Below are 26,804 nucleotides of genomic sequence, written 5' to 3'. Positions count from 1 at the left end.
GCTGTGTGCTGAAAATTAATGGTGATACAAAACTGTACCTACTGAAAGATTGCCTTAACATTCACGAATGCCGTACAAAAGCATCGGAGGCGGAAATAACTGATGATTGATGAACTTCATCGGTAGACCCCTAGATAATGATCATGAATAATTTATTAGTTGCATTTACAGCTATAAATGTACTTCTGATAATGTGATAAATGCGGGTCTATTGTATGGAGGCAGCCTAATAATGTGCCATTAGTGAATCCTAAAGAAACATTAAATTATTATATCAAAATTATTAAATTATTACCATAGCAAAATAATACGGTTCCATTAGCTTTCACAGGAGGTTTCACCCGCGTCCCGTAGGAACAAATCCAAATAAAAAGTAACTTATAACTTTCCTCGATAAACGGGCCTTTTTAAAATAGAAAAAATATATCAAATCGACCCAGTAGTTTGTGAGTTAAGCGCGTTCAAACAAACTCTTCTGTATACTTATGTAAACACTAATCATACATTTTATGTAGTGAATTCTATACCAATTATATAAAGAGATTATAAAGATAATATAAAGATATTATTGGTATAGAATTCACTACATACAATGTATGATTAGTGTTTACCTATGTATCCACTATCCATATACACCGAGATACCTAGGACGGTACCCACATTGATGAGACTGATCTTAAAAGGCTACGTAGGGAACGTAATAATAAGGCCAGATCCTCCTTTACCTTTGAGATGTACCTAATACGTAAGGGAAGGGTCGCCTATTATTAACGGGGATCTAACTGAAATTAACTAATCGCAATAACCATTCCAGTTGAAATGAAGTATATCCTGGATTATAATTGTTAGGTTTATCTTACGCATTAAGTCTAAGATTTTGTCGGAAATCATTCTTGCCTAATTATTTGTTATCAATAAAATTGTTTTCCACGAAATCTTAGTTAACATATAAGTCCCTTCTCAGACGCAGAAAAATTTACTGTTGGGCATACAAAAGTTCGTTACATAGTTCACAAACTCGCGACTCATAATCGCACGCGTTAATTGCTGAGTAATTTAGTCATTAACTATTGAACAGGGTGATGTATAGTATACATATAGAATGAGGACTATTAAATGCTCAGATTGCTGAAATTAGTGGGTACATACCAGACTGCAGGAATGTACCTCTATTACTCATACTAATTATTTACTAATGATCTCCTACGCCTACGTTGGTCAGATGAACATTTTTATAGCTCTTAAGTATCTAGGTACGAACAATTCCTCAATATGAACCTTTAAAAACTACAGCACACCCCTTTTAGTCTCCGCCTCAAAAGTGTGTTCAAAACTCTAAATACCCCTAAAAGAGTAACCAAAACGATAATCATATTATCCGTCCCATCTCTATTATCGTGCCGAAGTTCACATGATGTTCAAAGCTAAAAGGTAAAACCATAAGGATTTTTTTTGCATAAAGGTAAACCTTCTTAATATCTGGTCATTGTTTTTTAATATTCCTTTTGAAAGTCCATAAATTGATATCAAAATGGGGTCCAGCATGTTCGTAAGACGTTACTCTTGAAATGAAAGATGAATATTTCATGAACTTGCAAGATGTAAATCGCTTAGAATGAGTAAGTGTTTTAAATGTTTTACTTTAAAATATTTTATATTCACTTTTCATTGAAATCTTTATGGATTTAGAAGTAGATAAGTATTTGCCATAAATCTTTTGAAAATGTGAGAAAAAATAAAGAAATTAGTAGAAATGTATAATGCCAACGAAATTATAGGTGATGTTGTAAACACACGACAGACAAATACACCGAAGTTAGCGCTGAAATATATGCATATACATACAAGGTTAATTTGAGCAACGCCAACTTATTAGGCGCATTAAAACGATTACTTTGCAAGGGTACTTCTTTCTTCCCAGTATCTACAGATGTTACACCCTTGTCAAAGTCAACTTACCAGGTTCTTCTTCCTAGTGCACTGCAGCAGTTCTCCGTACAAGAGCTCTGCTTGCTGCAAGCCCACCTCGAAGGTCTTCTGTATGGTGCTGATGAGGTAGTCGCGCATGGACTCCAGGACTGTTTGCTCGCCTGTCTCTGATGCATACCTGGGCAAGATAAAGGGGTGGGTTTAATATTGGCTGTATGAAAGAAGGCTAGTTCTTGGTCATGGATGATCCGTATCCCGTTGGTTTAACTTCGGGCGTCCAAATAAAAATATATGAAAGTGAGAAATTACCTCATTTCTCATTTCTCAGGTTCTGATTTATAATATTAATTTATAACGTGCCCTGGGACTAATATCAAATACGTCTTTGTCCATTATTTTTAGCCATCAGAGGCGTAGGTACATTGCTAGGCTCTTTGGTCGCTATACATACAGTTTATGCGCGATCTTGCATAGCACTAGCCTAAAGAACAAGAGATCGGTTCTAATCAGGTGAAGAAATTTTGTCATTCACAAAAGCTTAATCTAAAGCTTACCAAATTAACATTAATAACTCAAGTATCTAATTATTTTTTATCAAACTTTGCAAATCTCCTCATTAAAATTTTCATTTACTTTACTAATAACATGTAAATATTTGCAGTGGTACTTGAGTCTGTATGTAAACACCAACAAAGCGTGTCTGAAGGGCGACCCTAAGTTAAGCAGTTGTTGACATTTTCGTCTTAGGGTGGCCCCTATCCCTACTTCGTGGAAATGGAGATCTGCACAAGATATGTAGGCATGTTTAACCGTCTTATGAAGGTAGAACATAATACGCTTAATAGGGTCAAAATCAAGGGTTGACTTGCTTACGTGTCATCATTTTGGGAAATCAGAACATTCCGAAGTAATTTTCATAGGATAGTCAATATTCTAATTCAATTTAAATCTTTTGAGTTCCAAAATTCAGTACGGTAAGTCTAAATACCTAACACGGTAGCCCAATTGCTGCAAAAATCCTGAGAGCTCCATGTGGCCATAAACAGTTAGTGGTAAGGTAATATTTACCTTAACAACAATTACATAAGGTTCATTACTTACTTATGAACAAAAGCAATGAGATCTGCCGCTCTCCCACTGCCATCGCACACGACGACCGGCACCGGAGGCGTGTCGGTCACGTATTCCAGCACCGCACGCACTGTGTTCGTGCCTCCTTCTATCACCAAGCAGACCACCGGAGTTGAAGAGTGTGTGTCTGGAACAATGACACAGTGTTTAGTTCAAAGCGTTAAAGAGTTGCGGTATTGTTTGAAATGGTGACCGTTGGACTGGATTTTTTTTCATTGTAATCAACGTGATAAAGTCAGGTATACCTACAGTTAAAATCAACCCGTGCCGATAAAGAATGGGATTAGAAATCGCGACAGCTGTATTTACCTCTCGCTCATGTGCTATAGTGTATGTATGCACGGGTTAAAACACCACTTTTTCGAAATAATGAATTTCTTTGCAAAAAAAGTGATAAAACCAGCCCATTGGTCCAGGGGATTCGTTACTTTCCTCAGCATCTGGTGTTTTCACAGTTTCAATGCATTCTTAAAGTGTGTAAGTAGAAAAAGTTCTCAGCTCGATTTCAGACCGTTAATTTTCTTTTGACTAGCATAATTTCACAAGCCTGTAATTTATATTTTCAATAGTGATTAAAACTTATGCTTGTGAGGTTAATTACAAGGTTCCAAAGATTTTTGAAAGTTTTAACTCCAAAATTTAAGACATGTCTCTTAATTACTTCAATGGTTTCAGTATTTGAAAGTTATAATTAACCTTCTAAGCAAAACTTTTTGAAATATACTATACTGCGTGCGATAGAACAAGATAAAGTGACTGATGCTTTTTTAAATACCTCAGTTAGTACCAACTCTTTATTAAATGGATTTTTTGAAAATTTTGACCAATTTGCAGAAAAAAACGAGTCACTTTCAGTATTATTTAACCCAAAACAAAAATGTGAAAGGTTGCCAAGTTCGATAATATGGGAATGCTTCGCCTATAAAAGAAGTGAGATCTGAATAAGTACCAAGTTCCATACAAATACCTCAGTTAAAAATAGTTACTTTTTAATGATGGTTCTTGGCATGTTTTCACACACCTTGTTATAAACCTACTAAACGGAATGAATCAAGTATACAATTTTCTATTAAAACTTGCCAAGTAACATCATTAAAAAGTAACTATTTTTAACTGAGGTATTTGTATGGAACTTGGTACTTATTCTGATCTCATTTCTTTTATAGGCGAAGTATTCCCATATTATCGAACTTGGCAACCTTTCACATTTTTGTTTTGGGTGGGATTTCATTTATTTTTGTAAGGTTGTTTATTTTTTTTTTTTTATGATTAAGTTAGTTAAGGAAATGTCTCATTTATACTATCTTTCAGATTTTTGAATATGCACTATGCTTCTTATAAAGAAATGAACTAGATTAACTAAATGGACTAGATTTACCAACTAACTGACATGACATTTTATCCTATATTATGTTCGTGGATCAAAGTTACACATTCGTTATTTTCGAAAGCGACTCACACTTGGCCGTTTTCAGATTTTTACTTTACTTTGACTAAATACAAACCTTTGTAACGAATTTCAGATCGGTACGACCATTCGAAGATATATTATATAAATATAGATAAATTTAGTTCGTTTTAGTTCCTTAGGGGTATAAATTTACACCGGGTATAAAACACCTTCATTATTTTGAAACTGACTCACACTTGGCCATTTTCAGATTTTTCCCTTTACCTTGACATAAAGACCTACCTCCATGCCAAATTTCAAGTCAATACGACCATTGGAAGTGGTCTAGGTTTTTGATGAGTGAGTCAGTCAGTCAGTCAGTGAGTGTATAGTAAAAATAGCAATTTTCTGACGTCAATATCTTAAGACCTACAAAAGATATATTAATGAAATTTTGTATTTTAGATAAGTGAGGGGGTCTCAACAGATACTAGAAATTTGATATGCGTAAATAAAATAGATTTTGAGTTATAGGGGGGTAGAATTTGGCCCGAAATGGTTCGTGTAATATAACCCACGGCCGGTGTGTCGCTTTTTTTTGCTCGAACTTGGCGGACACACTGCCGTGTGTCTAGATTGGTATTTAGGTATGTATATCATAAGTTGTAAGCATTTTGTCATAAAAAACTTTCTACGCAAAGAAAATTCAGCGATAGGGGAAAAATAATAATGTCTTAGGTATCAACATATGTCAAAGATATGTTACAATTCGCGAGCGTTAGAAGACTTTTATATTCTTTATACACATATATCATAAAGCTGAAGACTTTGCTTGTTTGCTTGTTCCAATGCGCTAGTCTCAACAACTACTGCACCGATGTGTTGCAATGCGCTAGTCTCAACAACTACTGCACCGATGTGTTGCAATGCGCTAGTCTCAACAACTACTGCACCGATGTGTTGCAATGCGCTAGTCTCAACAACTACTGCACCGATGTGTTGCAATGCGCTAGTCTCAACAACTACTGCACCGATGTATTGCAATGCGCTAGTCTCAACAACTACTGCACCGATGTGTTGCAATGCGCTAGTCTCAACAACTACTGCACCGATGTGTTGCAATGCGCTAGTCTCAACAACTACTGCACCGATGTGTTGCAATGCGCTAGTCTCAACAACTACTGCACCGATGTGTTGCAATGCGCTAGTCTCAACAACTACTGCACCGATGTGTTGCAATGCGCTAGTCTCAACAACTACTGCACCGATGTGTTGCAATGCGCTAGTCTCAACAACTACTGCACCGATGTGTTGCAATGCGCTAGTCTCAACAACTACTGCACCGATGTGTTGCAATGCGCTAGTCTCAACAACTACTGCACCGATGTGTTGCAATGCGCTAGTCTCAACAACTACTGCACCGATGTGTTGCAATGCGCTAGTCTCAACAACTACTGCACCGATGTGTTGCAATGCGCTAGTCTCAACAACTACTGCACCGATGTGTTGCAATGCGCTAGTCTCAACAACTACTGCACCGATGTATTGCAATGCGCTAGTCTCAACAACTACTGCACCGATGTGTTGCAATGCGCTAGTCTCAACAACTACTGCACCGATGTGTTGCAATGCGCTAGTCTCAACAACTACTGCACCGATGTGTTGCAATGCGCTAGTCTCAACAACTACTGCACCGATGTGTTGCAATGCGCTAGTCTCAACAACTACTGCACCGATGTGTTGCAATGCGCTAGTCTCAACAACTACTGCACCGATGTGTTGCAATGCGCTAGTCTCAACAACTACTGCACCGATGTGTTGCAATGCGCTAGTCTCAACAACTACTGCACCGATGTGTTGCAATGCGCTAGTCTCAACAACTACTGCACCGATTTGAAAAATTCTTCCAGCCCCTTAATCGAGGAAGGCTATACTTAGTCTTTTTCAAATCAAAAAATCTAAATACGTTTATTCTCAGGCTGCATTGGCCCATAGATATATACCTTAAAAACTAACATACATATTATATTATACAAAGTAGATATATAAAAACTTTAATCTATGTTAGTAACACTCCACTATGCACTATTTTTAACCGGGTGCGCGGAGTAGTACCCTCGGGATGCCTGTGTAACCACGGGAAACCGCTAGTAAGTTAATAAATGACAATGCTTTGAGTTTCCCTCGAACATTTTACTAGCTCATCATCATCATCATCATCAGCCTATCGCAGTCCACTACTGGACACAGGCCTCTCCAAGTGCACGCCACTGAGATAGATTTTCGGCTTCTCGCATCCAGCTCCTGCCAGCCGTCTTGCGCAAGTCATTAAATAGCTCAGCAAACCTTTATCTTTACCTTCAAAAAGTACGATAATAAAAACCTACAATGAAACCCTACTCGGTATCTTTCTTACCAAAACACTTGAAGAAAATTTTTATTCATTCAAAAGCCGTAAAAATTACATAAAAAACTTTACTGCTGCTAATAAAAGCTCACTTTGACCGTAAAACCTAGTGCAGGTGATGTTTCAGTTTTATTGGATTTAGCTTAGCAGTTTATGAGATTGTCACTTTTAGTATCGATTGCGAATTAAAGAATTGGTAGTTATCCGTACCCTTAACATTACCGAATGTATAATTTATTATTCGTACTAAAAATGCATCAGGAATTGTTCAAAATACTTTTATTTATAGAAACAGAAATATAATGTCTCCTTACTGCATGAATTCTAACAACAAGCTTACTTAAATAAATGTAGCATCTCTGTCTTACAATATCACCATCAGCTTTTTTCTTTCTAGTCTAAAGCTACTTTCATATACGCATTAGTTACTTATATTATGTCGATAAAATAAGTGTGTCTTTTACTTTATATGGAATTTATTAACTAAGGGACAGTTTATATGTATATCAGTATTACATATATAGACTTACCAAAACACGACACCCAGAAACATGCCCCATAATCATTTCATTTAGAATACATAATTGATCGTCAACGTTTCGGCGACCATAACATAAACATTTAACCGGATCAAACCGGACCGCAATCCTCAAACCACTAGAATTATGATGCATCATAGCCAGCAATCGCATCAGTAATACAGGGTGTCCTAATTCGTGCATTCGTGTCGTGGTTGCTAACCGCGTCCGGTGACACGTTGTGGCTTCGTACGAAAACACCATGTGTGAATAGGGATTATATCGTACTGGTTTTAGCACGCGGTTTCACTCGCGTCCCTTGGTATCTACTAAATAATATAAAATTACATAAAATGCCTCTATGTTATTCCGATATGTAAGCTATATTATTGCCAAGTTTCATTAAAATATTCAATAGTCTTCGTGAAAGACGAACAAAGATCCTTATTTTAGTGATTGGGCTCATGATATTGGCGCAATGCGAAATGGATTAAAAGTAAGAAGCAAAAAGTTTGTTGCACATATTAAACTAAGCGACGCAGATGTGGTATTTATTGTATTGTGGTAAACCGTATACGATTCGTAGCACAGGTAGCTACGTCGTAGAGCGTAGTAAAGGTAGACTTTTTAATACGGTAAATTAATATTTTCTATAACAAACATAAATACAAACCGTCTTACCACAAAAACTTTTAAACGTCAGTTTATGCCTTGTCTAAAAAAATGACAAATTATGACGTTGACATACGGTTCATTTTGCAGCCAAAATTTTATTAGACAAGTGTAAAACAGGGGTTAAAGTTTTTGTAGTAAGGCCAAAAGTATCTAACTCTAATAAACACGTTTGCCACATAGGTAGTGACATCAAAAAGGTTTTATCAAAGCCGACCACACGTTCAATACACATCGGTATTTTTATCAATTTCGGCACACAAAGAAATTCACCTTAAATCTCTTTTTATGACCGTTATGGACTTCGAAAGCTCCTTGTGCCTTGCTTGAGCGAAAATAAGGGAGTATTTTCTACACGTGCGAAAGCCTTATGGTGTTCTTATGTAGTAAATTATTTATTGTTTCAGTAACGATTCGAACAAAGAAGAGGTCTTCAATATTTTTCGCAGAAAGTGTATCTTATCATAAGAAGGTTGAAAAAAAAGCGCCATTGTTTTTTCATGCATGCTTGAATCCTTAGACCTAGTACACATTATAAAACTCATTCATATTTCTATCTATATATAAAAGAAAGTCTTGTTAGTTATACATTTTATAACTCAAAATGGCTGAACTGTTTAAGCTGAAAATTAGAGGGGAGGAGTTTTTGTGACCATCCGTGACGCAGGTGAACCCGCGGGCGGAAGCTAGTTGAATATAATTATTATATCAAATAAGCTTCAATATTTTCATGCGAAGGGTACAAAGTCAAAGTGACATTGTTTTTATTTCAAATAGACCTCTACAGGCCCTTAGGAAACACAGTTTATTAAAAGATTCTCTACATTATCTGAAATTGAATCTAAAATCATAAGCCTATGAAATTGCTATGAACGGGTAAAGGTTCGTCCCGATTGTGAGAGGATGAGTTATCCTTTCTTATCTTTTGAAGCGTAGTAAATGCACTCTATATTTATTATTTGAAATTGGACTTTGGTTCTATAGAACAAAAGTATTGAAACCTCGTCATTTTGTTCTCCAAGATTGCAATTTAAAATAACGCAAATAAAAGCTGGAGTCGTACATTCTTTTACACTGGCGGATTCGGGATTTCCCGTTTGCGTTTGTCGCACGCTTCGTATAAGAACTGGTAACTACCACTACAACAATAACGTTTAAAAGCGCTGGTATACTGAAAGTCGGTTTTTCCTGACGAGAAGAAACACCAAAACTAACTCAAATGTCATAGTCTTATCTGAAGTCCAAACATGCATAACTGCACTATGGATAAGCAATGTCGGAATGTGTCTACTTGCTGCAGTTCAAAATAAATATATCTATCTGTTGTTTTGCTTACACGAGATATAATATTGACATTAGCTCCATACAAATAAAATTGCCTCGTTGGCCTAGTGGTTGCATGCGCAACTGCTGTGCTCGAGGTTTCGGGTTTGATTCCCAGGTCGGGCCGAAATCTCTTTGTGGGTTTTAGAAATTTTCACAAAGCCTTGGATGCCATTTTACAAGTAATGTCAAAATTTCAATCTCTGGTTAGCAAAACAACTTGGGAAAAACCGTCAGAGGTTCACAAATATTCTATCCTACATAGTCTGGATAGTGCAGACAACCCCTTATCCGGTAAGTCTGCATCCGAACGGAATCGGGGTCTGACAGAACTAAATTAAATTGTAATCTCTTTGAATAACTGTTTTTCATAGGACTTGCCTCAGCGCTGAGATAATAAAAGATGCTCGGATTTCTTCGTTAGAACCTAACAAATGATTTAATTTCGTTTGAAATGTCTGTCTTTTATTTTATTTTATATTGAATTTTATACAATGATAGCTTCATAACTGTCTCAATAAAACTTTCTTTAGGACAAATTGTTCCGTTGCTTCACTCAGTCTGTTAGGTACTGATTGAACAGTATGAATATCAAATTATTTACTAACCTAAAAAATTTGGAAAATTAAAAAAATCTTAACAACTGTAGCCTAGTTTGTGAGAAGTGTGTATTTTTTTTCGAAAATCCATAAAAAAAAACATCCAAAAAACGACAGCGAACGCGAACAAACAAAAACAAACATCCGAAATCAGAACCTTCTCCTTTTTGGAAAATCGGTTAAAAACAGTTCTCAGAGATTCTTGAAGTAAACATGGCGCCGACTTTTCCTCCATCGCAAGTTTTTTCAGCCCATTGTGAAAAGGGTGTGAAACCACTTAGCTTAATGGAGCACAGTTCTAAATAAGCAAAAGTATGGTGTAATAGTGTTTACATGACTACTGGGTTTGGGTTTCATTTTGCTTGACTGCCAAGACTGGTTTGGGCAGTATAACTCTAGTAAATACTGAGGTAAATAAGATGGAATACGCCTTTTAATTACTAGTTTAATCTATATTAATACTAGCTGGTGCCCGCGACTTCGTCTGCGCAGGTTTAGTATTTCGAACAATATGTTTACAAATTGTAGCCTATGTGTTATTCTGATGTATAAGCTATATTATTGTAAAGTTTCATTAAAATCCATTCAGTAGTTTTTGCGTGAAAGAGTAACAAACATCCATACATACAAACTTTCGCGTTTATAATATTAGTAGGATAATTAACATTTTTGGTCTTTTGTTTGTCTCCGAAACTGTTGAAACGATTTGAAAAACTATTTCACCATTAGAAAACTACACTCTTCCCGCGTAACATAGGCTATATTTTATCGCGGTACGGGCAGTAGTTCCTACAGGACGCGGGTGAAATCGAGGAAAGTGGCTAGACAAAACCAGTTTATCGTGACAATCCGGTACCCTAGGCATAATGATGCCTTACCGTAACGAGAACCACCATGATGCTATACAATCTATACTATTATTATAAAGAGAAAAACTTTGTTTGTTGTTTGTTTGGTTGGTTGTAATGAATAGGCTCAAAAACTACTGGACCGTTTTTTAAAATTCTTTCACCATTCGAAAGCTACATTATCCACGAGTAACATAGGCTATATTTTATCCCGGTACGGGCAGTAGTTATGACGGGACGCGGGTGAAACCGCGGGAAAACGGCTAGTTTTACATAATGTGCAATGACTTGCATTTTACGTCTTCCTTTCATATATTGTACGTGGGTTATTATCGGATAATCCATCATGAGACAATGAACAGGGGCTTTGTTTAAATAAATATGTTTAACTTAAGTAGGTTGAGGGATTATGTGAACGATGATACATTTATCTATATTAGCTGTAAGAGAGAGAGTGTGCAGAAGATTAAGGGTGACAAATTAGGGAGACAAATGGAATAAACTTATGGTGATGACAGTTGACTTACGGTGACTAAAGCAATTTTATATGCCCACCTTTTGTGTACCTACATTATGGAATACAATAAAGGAATAAAAATAAATAAAACAGTAACTTACTTACTAATTTACCTGTGTCATAGCAAAGAAATTGCAACACTGTTTTAGAAAACAAAAAAAAAAATGGAGTTTTGGATAATATTCTTTGAACAAAAGCAAGTTATTTTTTAATTATTTCAGCGCTTGTCTAGCGCCAGGAGCTAAAGATCTCTCGTTAAAATGCTCGCAAATTGCACGCTTTGTACCGCACCAGGGACGTCCTAATGATGTCAATATTTAAGTTTGACCTGCTTGCTTACTTAAAATAACTAGGTAGGTACATTTTTGTTAAAAAAAAAAAAACATTTTTGCCTAAAACTGTGTTTAAATACTTTGAGTTTGAATAGATTTTTCATACCACCTTATTGTGTGAAAAAGTGATTAACATATTTAGTATTTATCTTAATAACACATAACAGTCAACAACGATAGGTAGATTAAAACTCCTTGGTTTGTACGTTAAGCAGCTGTGCCGAGCACGCGTATCGACCGTGCTTAAAAAACATGTTGGCGAACAAAACGTACAGCGGCAGGCGACGGCGGGGGCTGGAGACGCGCGGGGGGCGAGACCGAGCCGCGCCGCGCCCCTCCAACACGCTCAGTGACCTGCGCGCCGCGCCGTTCGTCGAACGCGTACCGCTCCAACAAAATGTCCGACGCAGTAAACATTGTCTTTCCGCGCAAACTAATCAAGGAATTCATCACCCTATACCAAAACCTGCCATGCCTGTGGGACAAGTATTGCATTTCATACAAAATGAAGTACAAACGCCGCGAAGCCATCACGAAGTTGACGGAGCTCGTTCAAGAATACGACCCGGCCGCGACTAGAGTGCATGTAATGAGGAAGATTGAGAGTCTGCGTGCTTGTGTGCGAAGGGAACATAAGAGAGTCCTACATAGCAGAAAGGTTGCTGAAAGTGACGCAGAAGTTTACAAACCGCATCTTTGGTATTACGATTTGTTTTCGTTTATATTTCGAGCGGAGGAAGTTGGTGGCGAATACGATAGTAACGATAAGTCAAAGCCGAGCGCGTCGTCGCCGCAGTACACTATTGTGGTGAGTACTTACACACATACATAGCTGCGCGCACACTAGCGCTGCGCGTGCATATGGCCGGTTGGCCGGCTGTGAAATCTACCGGTGTGTAACATAGTCGCACGTGTGACGTCCTTGCAGCCTTCGATAATGAACGAAATGTTATGATATTATTAAGTTATGATAAGTTGTTACATTTTGTTTTGTTTATATGCCGAGGTCACATCGACAAAGCTGTTCTCGAGAACCCATATACGAAATGTACACAAGTATGTATATACTTAAGTACATATTATTGAAGTAGGGAGGATACAGACGCATTCGTTAGGCTCACTGGAAAGCCTACAGATTTGGGCCAAGAGGTTGAACTTACGAACTTACAAACTTATAAGGACGCAGAAGATTATTTGAACTTATTTTTACTTTTCCGTGTTTCTGAGAGATCTAGGTACAGAGGACAGCGCAACCTAATTCACTGTGTCAAATTTCTTCAATACATTTTCAACCTTATCGCAATCGTAGAAGGTTAAGGTTAGATTAAAAGAATTTGACAGATTCGGGTATATTTGTAAGAAGGATATAGTGATCTTGCAGTAGGTAATACTTTAGAGCTAGTAAGTAAGACCTATATACGAAAACGATTTTTCAGACATAAATCTTGAAGTCACGATAGATTCAGGTTTCAGGTAGAAATCGAAATCATTCGTTGGATTGGATTTATTTATTCAATTTATTTTCAGGGAAACATCCCTTCGCGTAAGTCATCTGACTGTTATCACGTGGTGTTTGTTATCATCATAATGTCTATATGGGTTTTTAGAGACGTGATATGAAGCAGGTTCGATGTACTAACGTTGATTGTAGTAGGTAATGTTTACCAAATCTAAATTGGGAACGATTTACCATCGCACAAAACATCTTATATTGTCCAACACAAAAAAGTCATAGAAATTGCTTTGCACTTGATTTCTTAACTAATAACTTAGACTTAATTTTTTTTTGTCTTATTGACTTAGATTTCTTTGATGACGAACTTTTAATTGATTTTATTAGACCATCCAAAATCACTCTTTATCGATATTCGTTATGCTTTTGATAAACTAATAAATATGATCCCTAAAGTTTGACTACACCAACAATCTTGTATAGGTTATGGCCAGGTGTGCAGAAGCATTAAATATGAAAGGTCTGCTGAACTTCGGCTTTTAAACTGAGTTGAAACGTTGCAAGTTGTTTTTATTTGTAGGTGCTTTTAGGATCCGATACTGAAGCAGTTTCTCCATTTCCTTTAGAAGGCTTTGTTATGTTTTTTTACAATTTAGCTTAAGCAGTAATAATGACAATGATGATAGAGCGATTATAAAGATAGACGATAATTGTGTGTTTATGTTACACCATTTCCACATTTTTTTTTGGTTATTGTTAAATTGATCTCTTGTTTGACAACAACACAAAATCGGTCAAAATCGGACCTAAATAAATTAATCAGTTAAATACTATATAATAGTTTATTGTCTTTTTGCCAGCTCTCCATCACCATTTCAGTATAATTTTACTTACAAGGATGTAGTTTCTGCGCTGCGATGTATTTCTCAAGCTTTCTTCTTAGAACGATTTCTGCGCCATACCGCCCAACCGACCCGTTGTCTACTAACAAGAAGTATGCGTGTCTGTTGTTCAGTACTGCTAGTTTTGATCTGAAACAATAATTAATATAATCTAAGGGACATCTGTAAAAATATTCAGTAGCGTATGAAATAGGTAAATGAAAGGGTGAAAATAGTCCGAAGACTTCTCATCAATGGATATTAAGTTCCACCATTTACTACAAGAAACAATGCACCGACTGCGTCCATTACGACGAATACTTATACATGCTAATTTTAATCTTGTTTCTAAGATCACAAGGTTCAATTTAGCATAAGTATAAAGTTCAAAAGCTGGCCTGAGGTAGTGACCCTTTTTGCGCTTTGGATCTTTATTTCAATTTTTTTTGGGGTGAAGTCTTTTTGTTAGTGGTTGAATGCTTAAACTTCTTGATTATAATAATGTTCATTTGAATCAGTAAATTCTGTACGCACACATAATGTCTTAACTAATAGGAAATACGACAACAAAGCTATTAAACCATCAAAATCCTCGTTACAAAACTTCTAAATAGTTGTTGAACCTGACGTAAATCTTCGTAAAGTTTTCAGATTATCCGCACATATTGGCAAGTTTCCAAACAACCAAAACCGCAAGACAAGTTTACCGTAACTTGAGTACCTAATTAGAGGAATATAGATTCTATTTAAGAGGATGTAAAGTTTAAAAGCCCATACGCTGATATTTCAATCATTATAGCGCACCTAGTTACCTACCTAAGTGGGTTTACTCAAAAGACCCCTGAATGATCAGGGCACAAAGCAGCATGTTCTAACCATTTCCAGATAAATTACAATTACCAGACCCCCGGGGTCTGAGTCTAATAAATTAAATCGTGGACACAAATACCGCTGAGTTTAATTACTACTGCTATTGGGAAATTGCCGTATCATTATGCGACATTTAACCTAAATACAATAGAGATAGGTTTATTGATTAGTGAGAACAGTGCGATTAGAGGAACTATTAATGATGATACTAGGAATTATAGGAAATATACAAGGTGTTGATTTGCATTTGTGCCATAGTTCAGGAGGAGGACATACAATACGTAAATAATCGATTGGAATTACAGTAGATGGGAAATAACTAATATGCACTGCTTTTTTGTCATTGTAATATCGTGGTATTTCCAAAGTAATCCAATTTTATGAATGAAATTTATGAGTGATCGTTGCGTATGCTTTGTGTTTGCGTTTGTGTGAGGGTGCAGCACGGTTTTAATGCCAGTAACATACGCGCCAAGTTTAAATAAGGCTAGATGACATTTACGGAATTCCGAAAAAAAATTACGTACCAATTTTTTTATTGATTTGGGTCGAGAATCATTAGCATAATTACCTCCTTGAATATGGCACGGATGCGAATCAACAGCTTGTATAATACTATGCATCCTAATATGATAAAGATGAGACATTTGCTTGTACTCTAAAGACTCCGAAACTACAGAACCGGATTTCAAAAAATCCTTGTGGCAACCTTTTCACTGTTGGAAAGTCTTCCCGAGTAGCATAGGCTATATTTCATACCGGTACTGGCCGAAGTTCCCATGGGACCTGGCGAATCAGCAGAAAAACGGCTAGTAACTCATATTCGGAAAACACACAAAAACGATTCAACGTGACAAAAAGTCCAATCAAACAAGCAGACCTCGATTCGCAAACATATGAACACAATATCGATAAGTATCGATTACATATTTACGAAAGTAATCGATAAAAACAACAACACGACACGGGTAGTAGAGCAAACATGGGAAACGTCCCATAGTGCAGCAATCAAGTAATCGAATTCACTGTAGATTGTCACAACTTCCATGTCAGGATGTCACTGCATATTGGAAAGAGTTGTGTAGCTGGGGAGTTTGTTTCGCCATTTCTTCTTCTCAGCTAAATACATAGGAAGTGGTGAAGAGCGTTTTGGGGACTGTGTTTTGTAAAATTGACCACCTTCAAAAAGTGTTGATTAAACCCTACTGTTTTATCTTTATCATTTGAAAGCTCGCCAAACATACCAAACCTAGTATAAAGTTATCGGCACGAATCTTGAGCTCTGACCTTCACCTGCGCAGAAGTAATTTATTGGGTCCCTTTTGTGGTATGAAGGGAGGCGCGGGGGCGGGCTAAAGCGGTGATTGGCCCGCAGTGCATCGCGTCATACGTCACTCGGGATTGGTTCTTTGCTAATAAATCACTTCTGCGCAGATTCGTGATTCAGAGCTCAAGATTCGTGCCGATAACTATACTCATAGACGGGTATCCTTTTCGATGACTTTATTTACAAGAATCATTGCGATCATTCTGATATGGTTTAAGAAACTGATGAAATATGGATAAAAAACCATGACGAATATCAATATGGTTGAGTTAAAAAAATATCAAAAATCCCCATGTCATACAGATTCTTTTTCCATCAAAAATCTAGAGCCTAGACTTCAAAAATTTCCAACTGAAAAACTCGAATGTTGTTGCACGAAGCAGCGAACCGAACATTGATGGAATGTGTATTTTTGTCTTTATTTTTGACAGTACCGAAAGAGACGATGCTCTTTTATATGCTACGTTTGGGAATAATAACATTTTTATGTACGGTAGACTGCACATCAGTGGTAACTGTCATGCACCTTAAATCAATAGTAATAAGTACGATTGTCTTATAAAACTGTTACCACTGACCTGAAGTTGACTGTACCTCACTCATCCTTCCGATCTCCGAGTAAATAAATGTAAGGGATGTTTACAATCGGAACTAAAGCGACGATGAACCCTAAATTATAACCAGTATTGCAATTAAAACGACAATATAATCAGCAATTCTATCACACAAACACAGCTGAAAGATAACAACCTTTTGTTCCAGTCAAGTTTCGAATGAGATTTCATAGAAAAGCATTCCAGGTGCACTCTTGAATAAAAATACCTCTGAATCTCCGGTAGCGTTGGTGACGTAAATAAATGTTTCACTTTGAATGTACCAGGGAGCAATCCCAGGTTGAATAATGGCTCTTTTTGTAGGATTTTTTATCTTGTTATTTTATTTAAGGGACGGTAATGTCTTTGTTGGACTGTACCTTTCTGATAAAGAGTTTTGAAGAGTAGGGTCACTGGTATGAAGCAATCTTGTTTTGTTGAAGATTTTCTTAGTGTTTTCCATTGTATCTTTATAAGCATATGCCTTTACTTGTGATACGCGAATAATTGTTACATGTAAAAATCTTTTCAATGTAACTAGTAACTGTATATCTGTCCAAATATTTTGAAAATACGACGAAACGAATGGGACCTCTATTTGTTTTTTTTTGGGGTCAGGTAAACGAGAAATCGGGCTGTATTTTTATACGTTTTCCAATTTCCCGCGAACTGCAAAGCGGGGTATCTGACGCATACAAATATGTCTTTTTGAATGCGTCGGGCAATCTCCCGCTAAATGACGTGTTTGAGTAGCCCAACGAGTCACGACATACTTTACTGAGCTCTCGTCATATTTGCTACTATTTATTAGGGTGCATATTATGTAATAGCTTCATATTAATAAGATAAATGCAAATAAACTTATATTTTCGACTGGAAATCTATGCTGATATCCCAAAAGTATCTCTCATAGTGACAGATAGACCATCTATCACACTTTCAAAAGTAAATAATGATGATCTCGCTCTGATAGAAAACAAAAACAACTGATATAATATCACTGACAAACAAATGCTAATTAAATTATTCCGTGAATCAACAGACTGTTTTACGCCGAATGTATGCAACATTTGCATACAATTTGCCTTATTGGTTATGATATAATTGCTGCAGTCGAAGTATTCGACGGTATTGCCCGCGGCACGGTGCGGTAAAATCACGGTATGGTAAACGAACAAACATGTGAGCTAGATATTACATATCCTGACATATTCGATCCTGTATGAAGCTTTGAAGTCTACCTTTATGCATCCAAAGTCAATATTTATAGGTACAGTCACTCAACTTCACGTTTGATTTAGTTTTGAATCCGAGCTCACTTTGAGTCAGGCAAAAGTTTAGACTCTGAGTTGTTAGAAAAATTCCTCCTGACAGAAAATTCCAGACACATTTTATTTGATTCAAAAGTTGGAAATTTCTCTTAACTTTGTTTACAAATCTCAGACAAATTAGTTGGTTGAGATGAAATTGCCCAATAGAAAATAATAAATTTGATTAAAGATTTTGAAGAGTCTATCTCTGATCTCTCATTCAGACAAATCAAATAATTGCAAAAGAAGCCTCTGAAGATAACACGATATTGTTTTTAGTTCTTAAAACAAAAGCAACCCTCTCCTTGTCTAGATCTTACAAAGAAGCTTATGAGATTATCCAAAGCAATTATGAGACTACAAAAAACTTCATTATCATTTTACCTAAAGGCATTACAGTTAGATTTGCACAAAAAATCTTGAGTAGGTACTGAGGTTACTGAGTACTGTCAAGATAACGTAACTATTTTCGCAAGTGTTATCCAACTAAGCGAATTTAAGTTCAGAAAACTAAGTTAAGGTTGACACTGCAAACTAGTCGGAATGTAAAATATTACCATGACAATCAACAATTGTCTTTCCAGTGTAAATAATGTGCTATCTTTTCTAGAGTTAATTTAGTTCCTACATAAACTTAAGAATAAAAAGATGGCGCACGAGCGAATCTAAACTTAACATCGTTGACAGTATGTCCTTCGCTTTACAAAGACCTTATCTAAAGGAATTCCTCTCTCTCCTGGTAGTCACGTCAACTTTGACCCAATTTGATCGTCTGCAGAACTTGGCAGACGATGTTCTCGCAATGCCGAGCCGATTAACTTTAATCGATCCTTTGTAAGTTAATTACTTTGTTATCTTGAACTCATTTCATGTTTGAGACGAAGGGTATTTCTAGAACTTCGATATTCTAACAACCATTCTGACCTACTTTTCGCGGCAATCTTCAATGTAATCCCCGAAGAGGTGTTACTAGCTTGACATGAATGTGTGTATGTGGTACTGTGTGTACGTGGATTTTGTTTTTAAAATATGTGAAACTGACTGTCCAAGAAGTACTACACATCCTTGAAAAAAAAAAAAACGAAAGTAGAATGATCTCTCCAAAAAAAACCTCAAATGTTATGTTATTTGTCCCAGGATTCGGAGCCCGAAGAAGAAGAAGAGGAAGACGACATCCAAGAAGATGATGGAAGGTTCGAGACCACCAGAGACGACTACTCGTCACCTGCGTTCAGCATTTCCAGTAACATTGTGGAGGTACCCGAGAGCACCTGTCCTACCAAGCGGTTCTTAGAGGACGATAAGAACAAGAGACATTGTACTGAAGTTGATGATGAATACGATGCTATAGGTATGTTTTCATTGCATTTTATGAATTCTTACTCCTTATTTATGAGTCTTATTTTTTTCGGTACACTGCACTCTGAACCTCTGAAGGTTCATGTCCCAAAACCCTCGGGTAATAAATGACTGTATGTAGCATTAACCAAATGGCAAAAATTCAAAGATTTTTCTGATGCTTAACCATAATAAATAAAAAAAAAATATATAAAAAAAGCCTTTTATTTCTAGACAGAAGGTTTAAAAATAATAATAATCTAACAAAACTTAAAATTAAAAGAAAGTGAAAACTTGTTTAACCATACTCATATCTAATTCCCATAGGATGAACTGACAGAACAAACCTTTAAGTCTGTTCAACACACAACAGCTTTGATGTCTCCCTTAGTTGCATTATTTGATGATATATTATTTGTTTGACAGGTGTGAACGTGGCAGCCAAACTACGCAATTTACCTGGGAACATGCGGATCCTAGCTGAGAAACTGATCAATGACGTGCTGTACCAAGCTCAGACAAACGGACTCACGAATTCTACGTTCATCTCAACACCTGATCCTTTTAAAATGTAGACAGAAACTTTATGGTGGAATTTGTGGATCAGTGTTGTGATTATGATTTTAAGGGTATTTTGATATAGGTCTTCATCTAAGGAAGGCAACGGACTCTTGTGAAAGTAGTGTTTTTCGATTTAAAATTTACTTATTTTGAAGTAATTGAATTGAAAAGACATATTTCTTTTATGATTATTATGATAAATAAATTCTAGAAGATAAACTGCTGTGATTTATTTATAACTTTTCATATAAGAAACGTTAAAAGACCTGACACAAAAGATCCTTATGCGAGATTAGGTTTAACTAGACCTACAAGACCTATTGATAAATACTTAGTAATACGAAGTCTGTACTTCTGTACCACAGTGAAGACAGTAGGCCATTTCAGTTTCGAAAGTAATGAGTCCATTCGTATTCCGCTACCCTTTCTCCCCTCTAGAAATAAACATCGTCCAGCACCCTAAATATGAACAGTGACGATATAAAGAGCAGACGTGTACAACATGGGACCTTATCAAATTCTTTCCTATAGTGTGTGGAAGTTTGCAAAAATTGCTTACGTGACCTGATTTCTGTATAGAAACAATGTAGAAAATTCAGGAGATTTTTTTTGTAAAAATAATTGTGTTGTGCTGGCTTATTTGTCTTCAAGAAACTGGGCAAAGTATAATAAATACCATTTTTATTGACATGTCTACAACGGCGTAATATTACTCCCAAAAGATATACTGAAACTTCAATTTAATAAGAAAAATAAAGTAAGTTATCGAGTTGACAGTAACCAATTTTGTACATGATTGGACGCAGAAAAATAATTGGTTCGAGTAAATAAAGTTTTGGTAAATTCTCAGAAACTGAAATAAGAAGTAAGTTATAGGCTATGTGTTGCTTATTCCATTTTTTTTTCAATAATTTATTTGTTAGTGAGCACTTCAATTTCAGTAAAAAAAAAAAACGCAATAATAGTTATAAGTTGTTATCAAGAATTCTCATGCCTTTTGGGTAGCACTGATATTTCAAATATACCATCTTTTATTCTAAGTTGTACAATCAAATAGTATTGATTGATAGAAGTCATTTCAGAGTCACAGTCATAATACCTAATGATCAAACTTACACGTAGTTTCTCATATACGTAATTTTCAAACATTCCACTAGATTTTGGAATAACACCAAATAGGAGTATTATTAGGTAAACAAAGCAAGTCTTAGAGCTAACAGTTTTAAGACCTATGTATACAGACCGGTGGAGCGCACCTAACGGGAGCTCGTGGTTTCTACTATATGTTTGTAATACCTAAGGCTTTGTTTGTTTCTAGTTTATATTTCAGAGCAATGTATATAGACCTGTTGAAAAACTTAGGGCCAGAAGAGGTTTTTCCCGGTTGTAAGGGTCGCTTAAATTAATCAGTATAGTTGGGGAGTTTTTTTCACCACTTATTTTTCCCAAGAAACTGTATGATGTTAAACGGTAAAGGTTTCTAGCATTAACTTCATTTTAAGTAGATTAGTAACTGTTTCTTACCTCGGCGAAGCTATCGCATGGTAAGGCACATCTCTGCCTCTACCAATGAGCTCGTTGGCACCTTCCACGATACCCCAAGGTGCTATACCGATGCTCACAACCCTGCCAGCACGCTGTGATCGCTCCAGTTGTAAAGCGTCACCCACTTGACGGGTCACACCTGGTGAAGGGTTAATTATTTAGTTTGTGGAAATATTATGAAGAAGGTAAGTTTGAGAAAGTGTGTGGGATTTATGAATTTGTTAAAGTAAAAGTGGACTCAAGATTTTGCCTCAAAGTTGAATCAAAATATTTTTTGATATAATCTATGCTGATTTGCCGTGGCTAAAATTAAGTGTTTAATTAAATAAAAACTAGACTAAACTATTTGGAATAAACAGAATCAGTTTTCGTTCAATAGAAACAATTCCTCGCATTGAGAACAGATCGCTCTCGAAATCTGCTCCAGTTTGAAACGAGTACAATTGCATCTGTTGAGTCTAACAATACGCATAAAATAAATTGCTTTATTCCTCCCTCAATTATTTTAAAGAAGAGTCAATTAGGTATTCCTTCTACTTTACGCAGATTTATTATCAAAGAGTAATGAACCACTAATAAATAAATACAATCCTAAATAAGAAAAATTCTTACACGTTACTCCACCCGAAAACTGAACAAAGTCAAAATCGTTTATTATGTAATTAGATAAGGACTTTTTAACGGCCATATTACAAGAAGAAGGCAACCTGCTTTCAACCCATGCCTATTAAGTAAGCTGTATAGAGTACCTAGCCACTAGGACCAGCCGAACCAATACTAGATCAACATTAGAAATTCCGTTAAAGCCCAATCCATTCTTCCACAGCCCAGCAATAGCTCAATACACAAGTGCATAAAACAGATCTGTCCCTGCAATAGCTAGGCTGTATTGCAATTTATCTGCATACGTGCATCTCCAATAAACTGGTCTCTATGGACTCAGTAATTCAGTTAGAACACAACTGGACAGCCAACAAATATTTGCATGCAAAGTAAGACTTTATTGTATACTGTCTAAGGTGTACTTTTGAATGGTAAGTAATCTGATACTAGAACCTAAAAGGGCCCTGTTGAGGGAACACATAAAAGTGAATTTGTTTCTAACGGCTGAACTGATTGTGATTTCACTTTAAGTTGGACTCTGGATGTTAACTATTTTTACACTCGGAAATCAGGTTAGACTAAAGAAAGGATCTAGTTTAAAAAAAAAGGCCGAATTCCTCCTTCTTGGATAATAATGACAAAAATATCTGTTCTTCTTTTATGGAGAAGAACATAAATCAAATTGAAACGCCAGCACTGTTTACTCAACCTAAGCGCTAAAGCATGTTCGCTTGTAGGTACTCTCAACAAAATTTGGTCAGTGTGTGTACCTAGGTAGCAACTAAGCATTAGGTGCATGTTTGACTGTAGGTGCTAAAGTGCATGCCCATGTAGACATAACGTTATTAGTGCTTGAAGCTAATGAAATTAAAAGGCGCTTACAACAGGGTGCACTGCACTAGGGGCTAATTAAACTTTTGGGGTAATAGGTCTTTGTCATTGTGAATTCTTGTACATTGTTCTGTGACGCTGGTACAAAGTACTGTAGAGAGAAAAGTCTAAGATCTGAGAAGAAGTATCAGTCAAAAGCATTGATCAAAATTACATAAAGCGTAGCGTAGATCATCACTCACTCACACTAGAGTAGTCACTGTTTTTATACTTTGCTGTGAAACCCAGGTTTTATTTTGTTACTCTATATCATGGGTTTGTTTTGTAAATTATTTGACTATTATACATATTATCTATTAGGTAAATATCTACTCATCATCCTCCGCGCCTTTTTCCCAATTATGTTGGGGTCGGCTATGTGGCGGCAGGTAAATATCTACTCATGATCGGTTAAAAGTTTCTTTCAACAGGCAACAGGAACAGGCTAAGATAAGATACACCTACCTACATAATACACAAAATAATACGGCCGTACGTTAATGATACGATCAATGCGCTGTAAAACTTGAAAAAGTCGATCGCACGCATCCGTGCACCGATAAAAACGCGTGAAAGCGACGATAAAAATACGCGTGAGGAGCACGATAAAATTCCGCATTACAAAATACTACCCATACTCAGATAGTCTTTACATTATTTCAAATTTTTTGTATGCCTTGTGCGTACCACATAAACCGGCAAGTACCATATTTTTACATTTTATTACAATAGCCAGAAGATAATAATTTATACAAATAGCACTTCCGAGTCCCTAATGGTAATTATGTCATCGTAAACTCGTTTTACCGTGTTCATTTAACTTTTTGCATAAAAATGAGAGCTTCAGGTAATAGAGCCCACTCTCGGCACTGGTTATATAAACTGCTCTGATTCATAAAAATAATGGAAAGCTTCGAACAGAATACATGAGGTCAATCGATGTTGCTTGTTTGTTTTTGTTGAGAAAAACATCACGCCTTGCAAACGCTGTATTTTTTCAACAGGTGATAAATCCTAATGGACTTTCCTCTGTCTGGGATTGGTGGATTGGTGTGCCGGACTCTTATCAACTAAAATCCACCTAGTGTTGCCTCCAATTACCTTTTGTCGATTGCACGGGTGGTATAGGTACCGCTCATATTTCGTCTGTAGGAGACGAGATCTTAAGACCAAGCGATGTGATGATAAATATGCCAAAAATATATTATTTAAAAGTATATTTACCAGTATTAGTGCCTCCCGTAAAGATCCAAGCTCCAGTGGTCTTCGCAGCCTTCAGCAGACCTTTCCGTAGCACCTTCTTCAGTTTCGGTTGAAGGTCGAAGTTGGCTTTACCCCCCTGGATCGTGATGAGTAGCTTTGGACGGTCGAGGGCCCATTCTCTGGTCAGCAGCTGGACTATTAGTTCAGGTCTTGTGTCGTGGGATAGTCGGACGTACTGTGAGGAGAAAGAAATGATAATTTGTAAAATTAAGAATATTAGCAAAGTTGAGGATAATAAGAGAATATTTGACGAATGAACTGATTTTCATTACAAAGGGACAAAATTGCGAAATAACCTAGCCGGTGACTTCCTTCTTCTCATCATTTAGTTTTTCCAATTCGAGAATCGAACCCACAATCACAGCGCATCAGCTGATGGGACACAATATGCAATGTTGTATTGTTGACGTTTCTGTCACGACTGTTGGACTGTTGATAACTTCATGTTTCATACATGTTTCATACCATCGAGCTTAGAATTATAGAGAGTACTCAGGAATGCAGGCAAAGCCTCAAATATATTCTTATTTTAAAATTAACCCCAGTTCACACGAGATGAAAGTCAACAATGCTTCTTAATTTAATAAAACTAAAAACATTACTATCAACACTTAAAATATAAATAAAATGTAACATTTTGAAAAGGGTTAAAGAGTAATAAATATATTTTGTGTTCCTATTACCTATTCTAGAGAATTTGTAAAGACACAATGATTTTTTTGCAAAACAAACAATCCTCCTCAACTTTGCTTGAAAACTTATTTTATCCGACTCCGCCAGAAGGAAGGGTATGCTGTGGATGCTTAACCACAATCATTATAGTTCGGCCATTCAGAGAATGCGTTCCTGACACGTCGCGATTGAACTGACGACGTAATAACATTCATTGATTATTGATATAATAATGTTGTTTTAATGCTCCTCAATTGTTAAAACGGTAAACAACCAGCAAAAATATTTTTATCGTAACTGCAACGCCATTGCAAAGTTACGTCGTCAGTTCAATCGCGACGTGTCAGGAACGCATTCTCTGAATGGCCGAACTATAGTCTTCCTCATTCCTCCAGCAACATACCTGGGCCTTGGTGGGATGCGGTCCGCCCTGGAACTCCACAGTTCCATAGGCGTCCGTTGGAGCTGACTGCGTATGCTTGGCTGGAACCCATGCATCTCCAGGGTTGGCGGTCTGTGTGTTGGAACCATGCGCTGTCTTGCTAAGTCCACACCAGCATCTGGAAGAAGAGGAATGATTAATATAGAAATATATAATAATATGTTATTTTGCAAAGATCATATGGTATTTGTAAAAAGTTATAGTCTTTCGTCTACACTCTACAGTCCCAAAAATGGCTTTGACTTTGTAAAGAAAATAAAATTATAAATGAAGTATTGTGCTTTATTTGATAATGTATAACGTATTAACGTTTCCATAAAAGATTAATTTGCTAATTTAATATTTAGATTCCGAATAAATGCCGTTATCATTAATATTGTAAAGTAATTTGTTGTTTCCACTAACTCACTACGTAATAACGCAATGCGGTGTGTGGTTGTTAAAATATTTGTTGCTCTTTAATGAAACCGCAACTCCAATGAAACATTCAAATAACACAACTACAATGGGTACTCTCTAGCCACATACATGTGTTCTCACCCTTGATCAACAATTTGGCTGTGACAATAACCCAGACGAACAAACTCTTTATCATTACAAAAGATATCGTACCTCTGGCACATTTCAAAAAGAAAAAAATTCAAAACAAGTGAGAATATTGAGGTGACTTTTTGACAGGTGAACATTTATAACATTTTCTATGTAATTCTTATAATATAAATACAAAATTATCAGTTATTTTTTGAAGAAATTGGCAATGGAAGATGAAAACACGAAGGAGGAGAACCAACCTTCCACAAGTAAGAAAGAGAGTCAGAGGACAAATTCTGGAAATGACTTATACGATGATAGGGGACATGACGACCGTGCAACAAACAGTGAAACCTCTGTGTCCGCAACCTACTCCGTGAGAAGTCGGATAGACATGACGGATGCCAGACCTGAAGTTCCAAAGCCAACCATAAAAACCAAAGCGCCTGAGAGGAAAAAGCGAGGTAGGAGAACCGGTGGAAGAGTAGAAAAGAGACGAAGATCATTTACACGTCGTCAAGTAAGAAGAGCTCCCCTGAGAAGGAAGCCTCGTCCAACCAAAGATAAAGACCGCGAGTTGTCAGTTTCAACAATATTCACCAGGCTGTCGTCTCGGAGTGGGTCACGGACGCCCGGCTGCATACACTGCGGACACCGCTGCTGCCGCAGAAGGTAGACACCCTTGTGTTTTGAAATGAAAAAGTGGATTCATGAATGTCTTTGTAATAAACCCGTTTATTTGTATACTTTGTTTGATTTAAACTCCCTGAGTTAGAGCGAAGCGGTTTGTCGTCAGATATGAAAAAAAATTGAGAAGATATAAGGAAAGGAGAAAACAGGAGGAAAAGAAAAAGGAGGGTGTGAAGAAAAAACCTTTGA

General features: G+C 36.6%; 2 protein-coding genes across 10 annotated transcripts in view; one reads left to right on the top strand and one right to left on the bottom strand.

Moving 5' to 3' along the window:
- LOC124638100 (transient receptor potential cation channel trpm) overlaps positions 1 to 26,804 on the bottom strand; it is a 248,595-nt gene that overhangs the window by 42,331 nt on the left and 179,460 nt on the right. For all 9 annotated transcript variants that reach the window (XM_047174945.1, XM_047174944.1, XM_047174947.1 and 6 more), the window contains 6 exons: positions 25,356 to 25,512; positions 24,242 to 24,455; positions 21,524 to 21,683; positions 14,014 to 14,150; positions 3,031 to 3,187; positions 1,960 to 2,107 (listed from right to left, as the gene is read on the bottom strand). In XM_047174945.1, coding sequence (XP_047030901.1) covers positions 1,960 to 2,107; positions 3,031 to 3,187; positions 14,014 to 14,150; positions 21,524 to 21,683; positions 24,242 to 24,455; positions 25,356 to 25,512 — 973 coding nt within the window. The remainder of the gene's footprint in view (positions 1 to 1,959; positions 2,108 to 3,030; positions 3,188 to 14,013; positions 14,151 to 21,523; positions 21,684 to 24,241; positions 24,456 to 25,355; positions 25,513 to 26,804) is intronic.
- Positions 12,019 to 20,218, top strand: LOC124638103. The gene is made up of 3 exons (XM_047174954.1): positions 12,019 to 12,474; positions 19,238 to 19,451; positions 19,865 to 20,218. Exons 1-3 carry the CDS (start codon positions 12,064 to 12,066, stop codon positions 20,011 to 20,013), a joined length of 774 nt encoding a protein of 257 aa, XP_047030910.1. The 5' UTR covers positions 12,019 to 12,063; the 3' UTR covers positions 20,014 to 20,218.

Source organism: Helicoverpa zea, chromosome 17 (assembly GCF_022581195.2).
Source record: "Helicoverpa zea isolate HzStark_Cry1AcR chromosome 17, ilHelZeax1.1, whole genome shotgun sequence".
Taxonomy (NCBI): domain Eukaryota; kingdom Metazoa; phylum Arthropoda; class Insecta; order Lepidoptera; family Noctuidae; genus Helicoverpa; species Helicoverpa zea.
This window is presented reverse-complemented; position numbering and strand designations above follow the sequence as displayed.

Coding starts and splice junctions, on each gene's coding strand:
- LOC124638103 (XM_047174954.1), top strand. CDS start 12,064: ATGTCCGACGCAGTAAACATTGTCTTTCCGCGCAAACTAATCAAGGAA. Junction 12,475..19,237: donor CGCCGCAGTACACTATTGTG/GTGAGTACTTAC, acceptor TATTTGTCCCAG/GATTCGGAGCCCGAAGAAGA. Junction 19,452..19,864: donor TGATGAATACGATGCTATAG/GTATGTTTTCAT, acceptor TTTGTTTGACAG/GTGTGAACGTGGCAGCCAAA.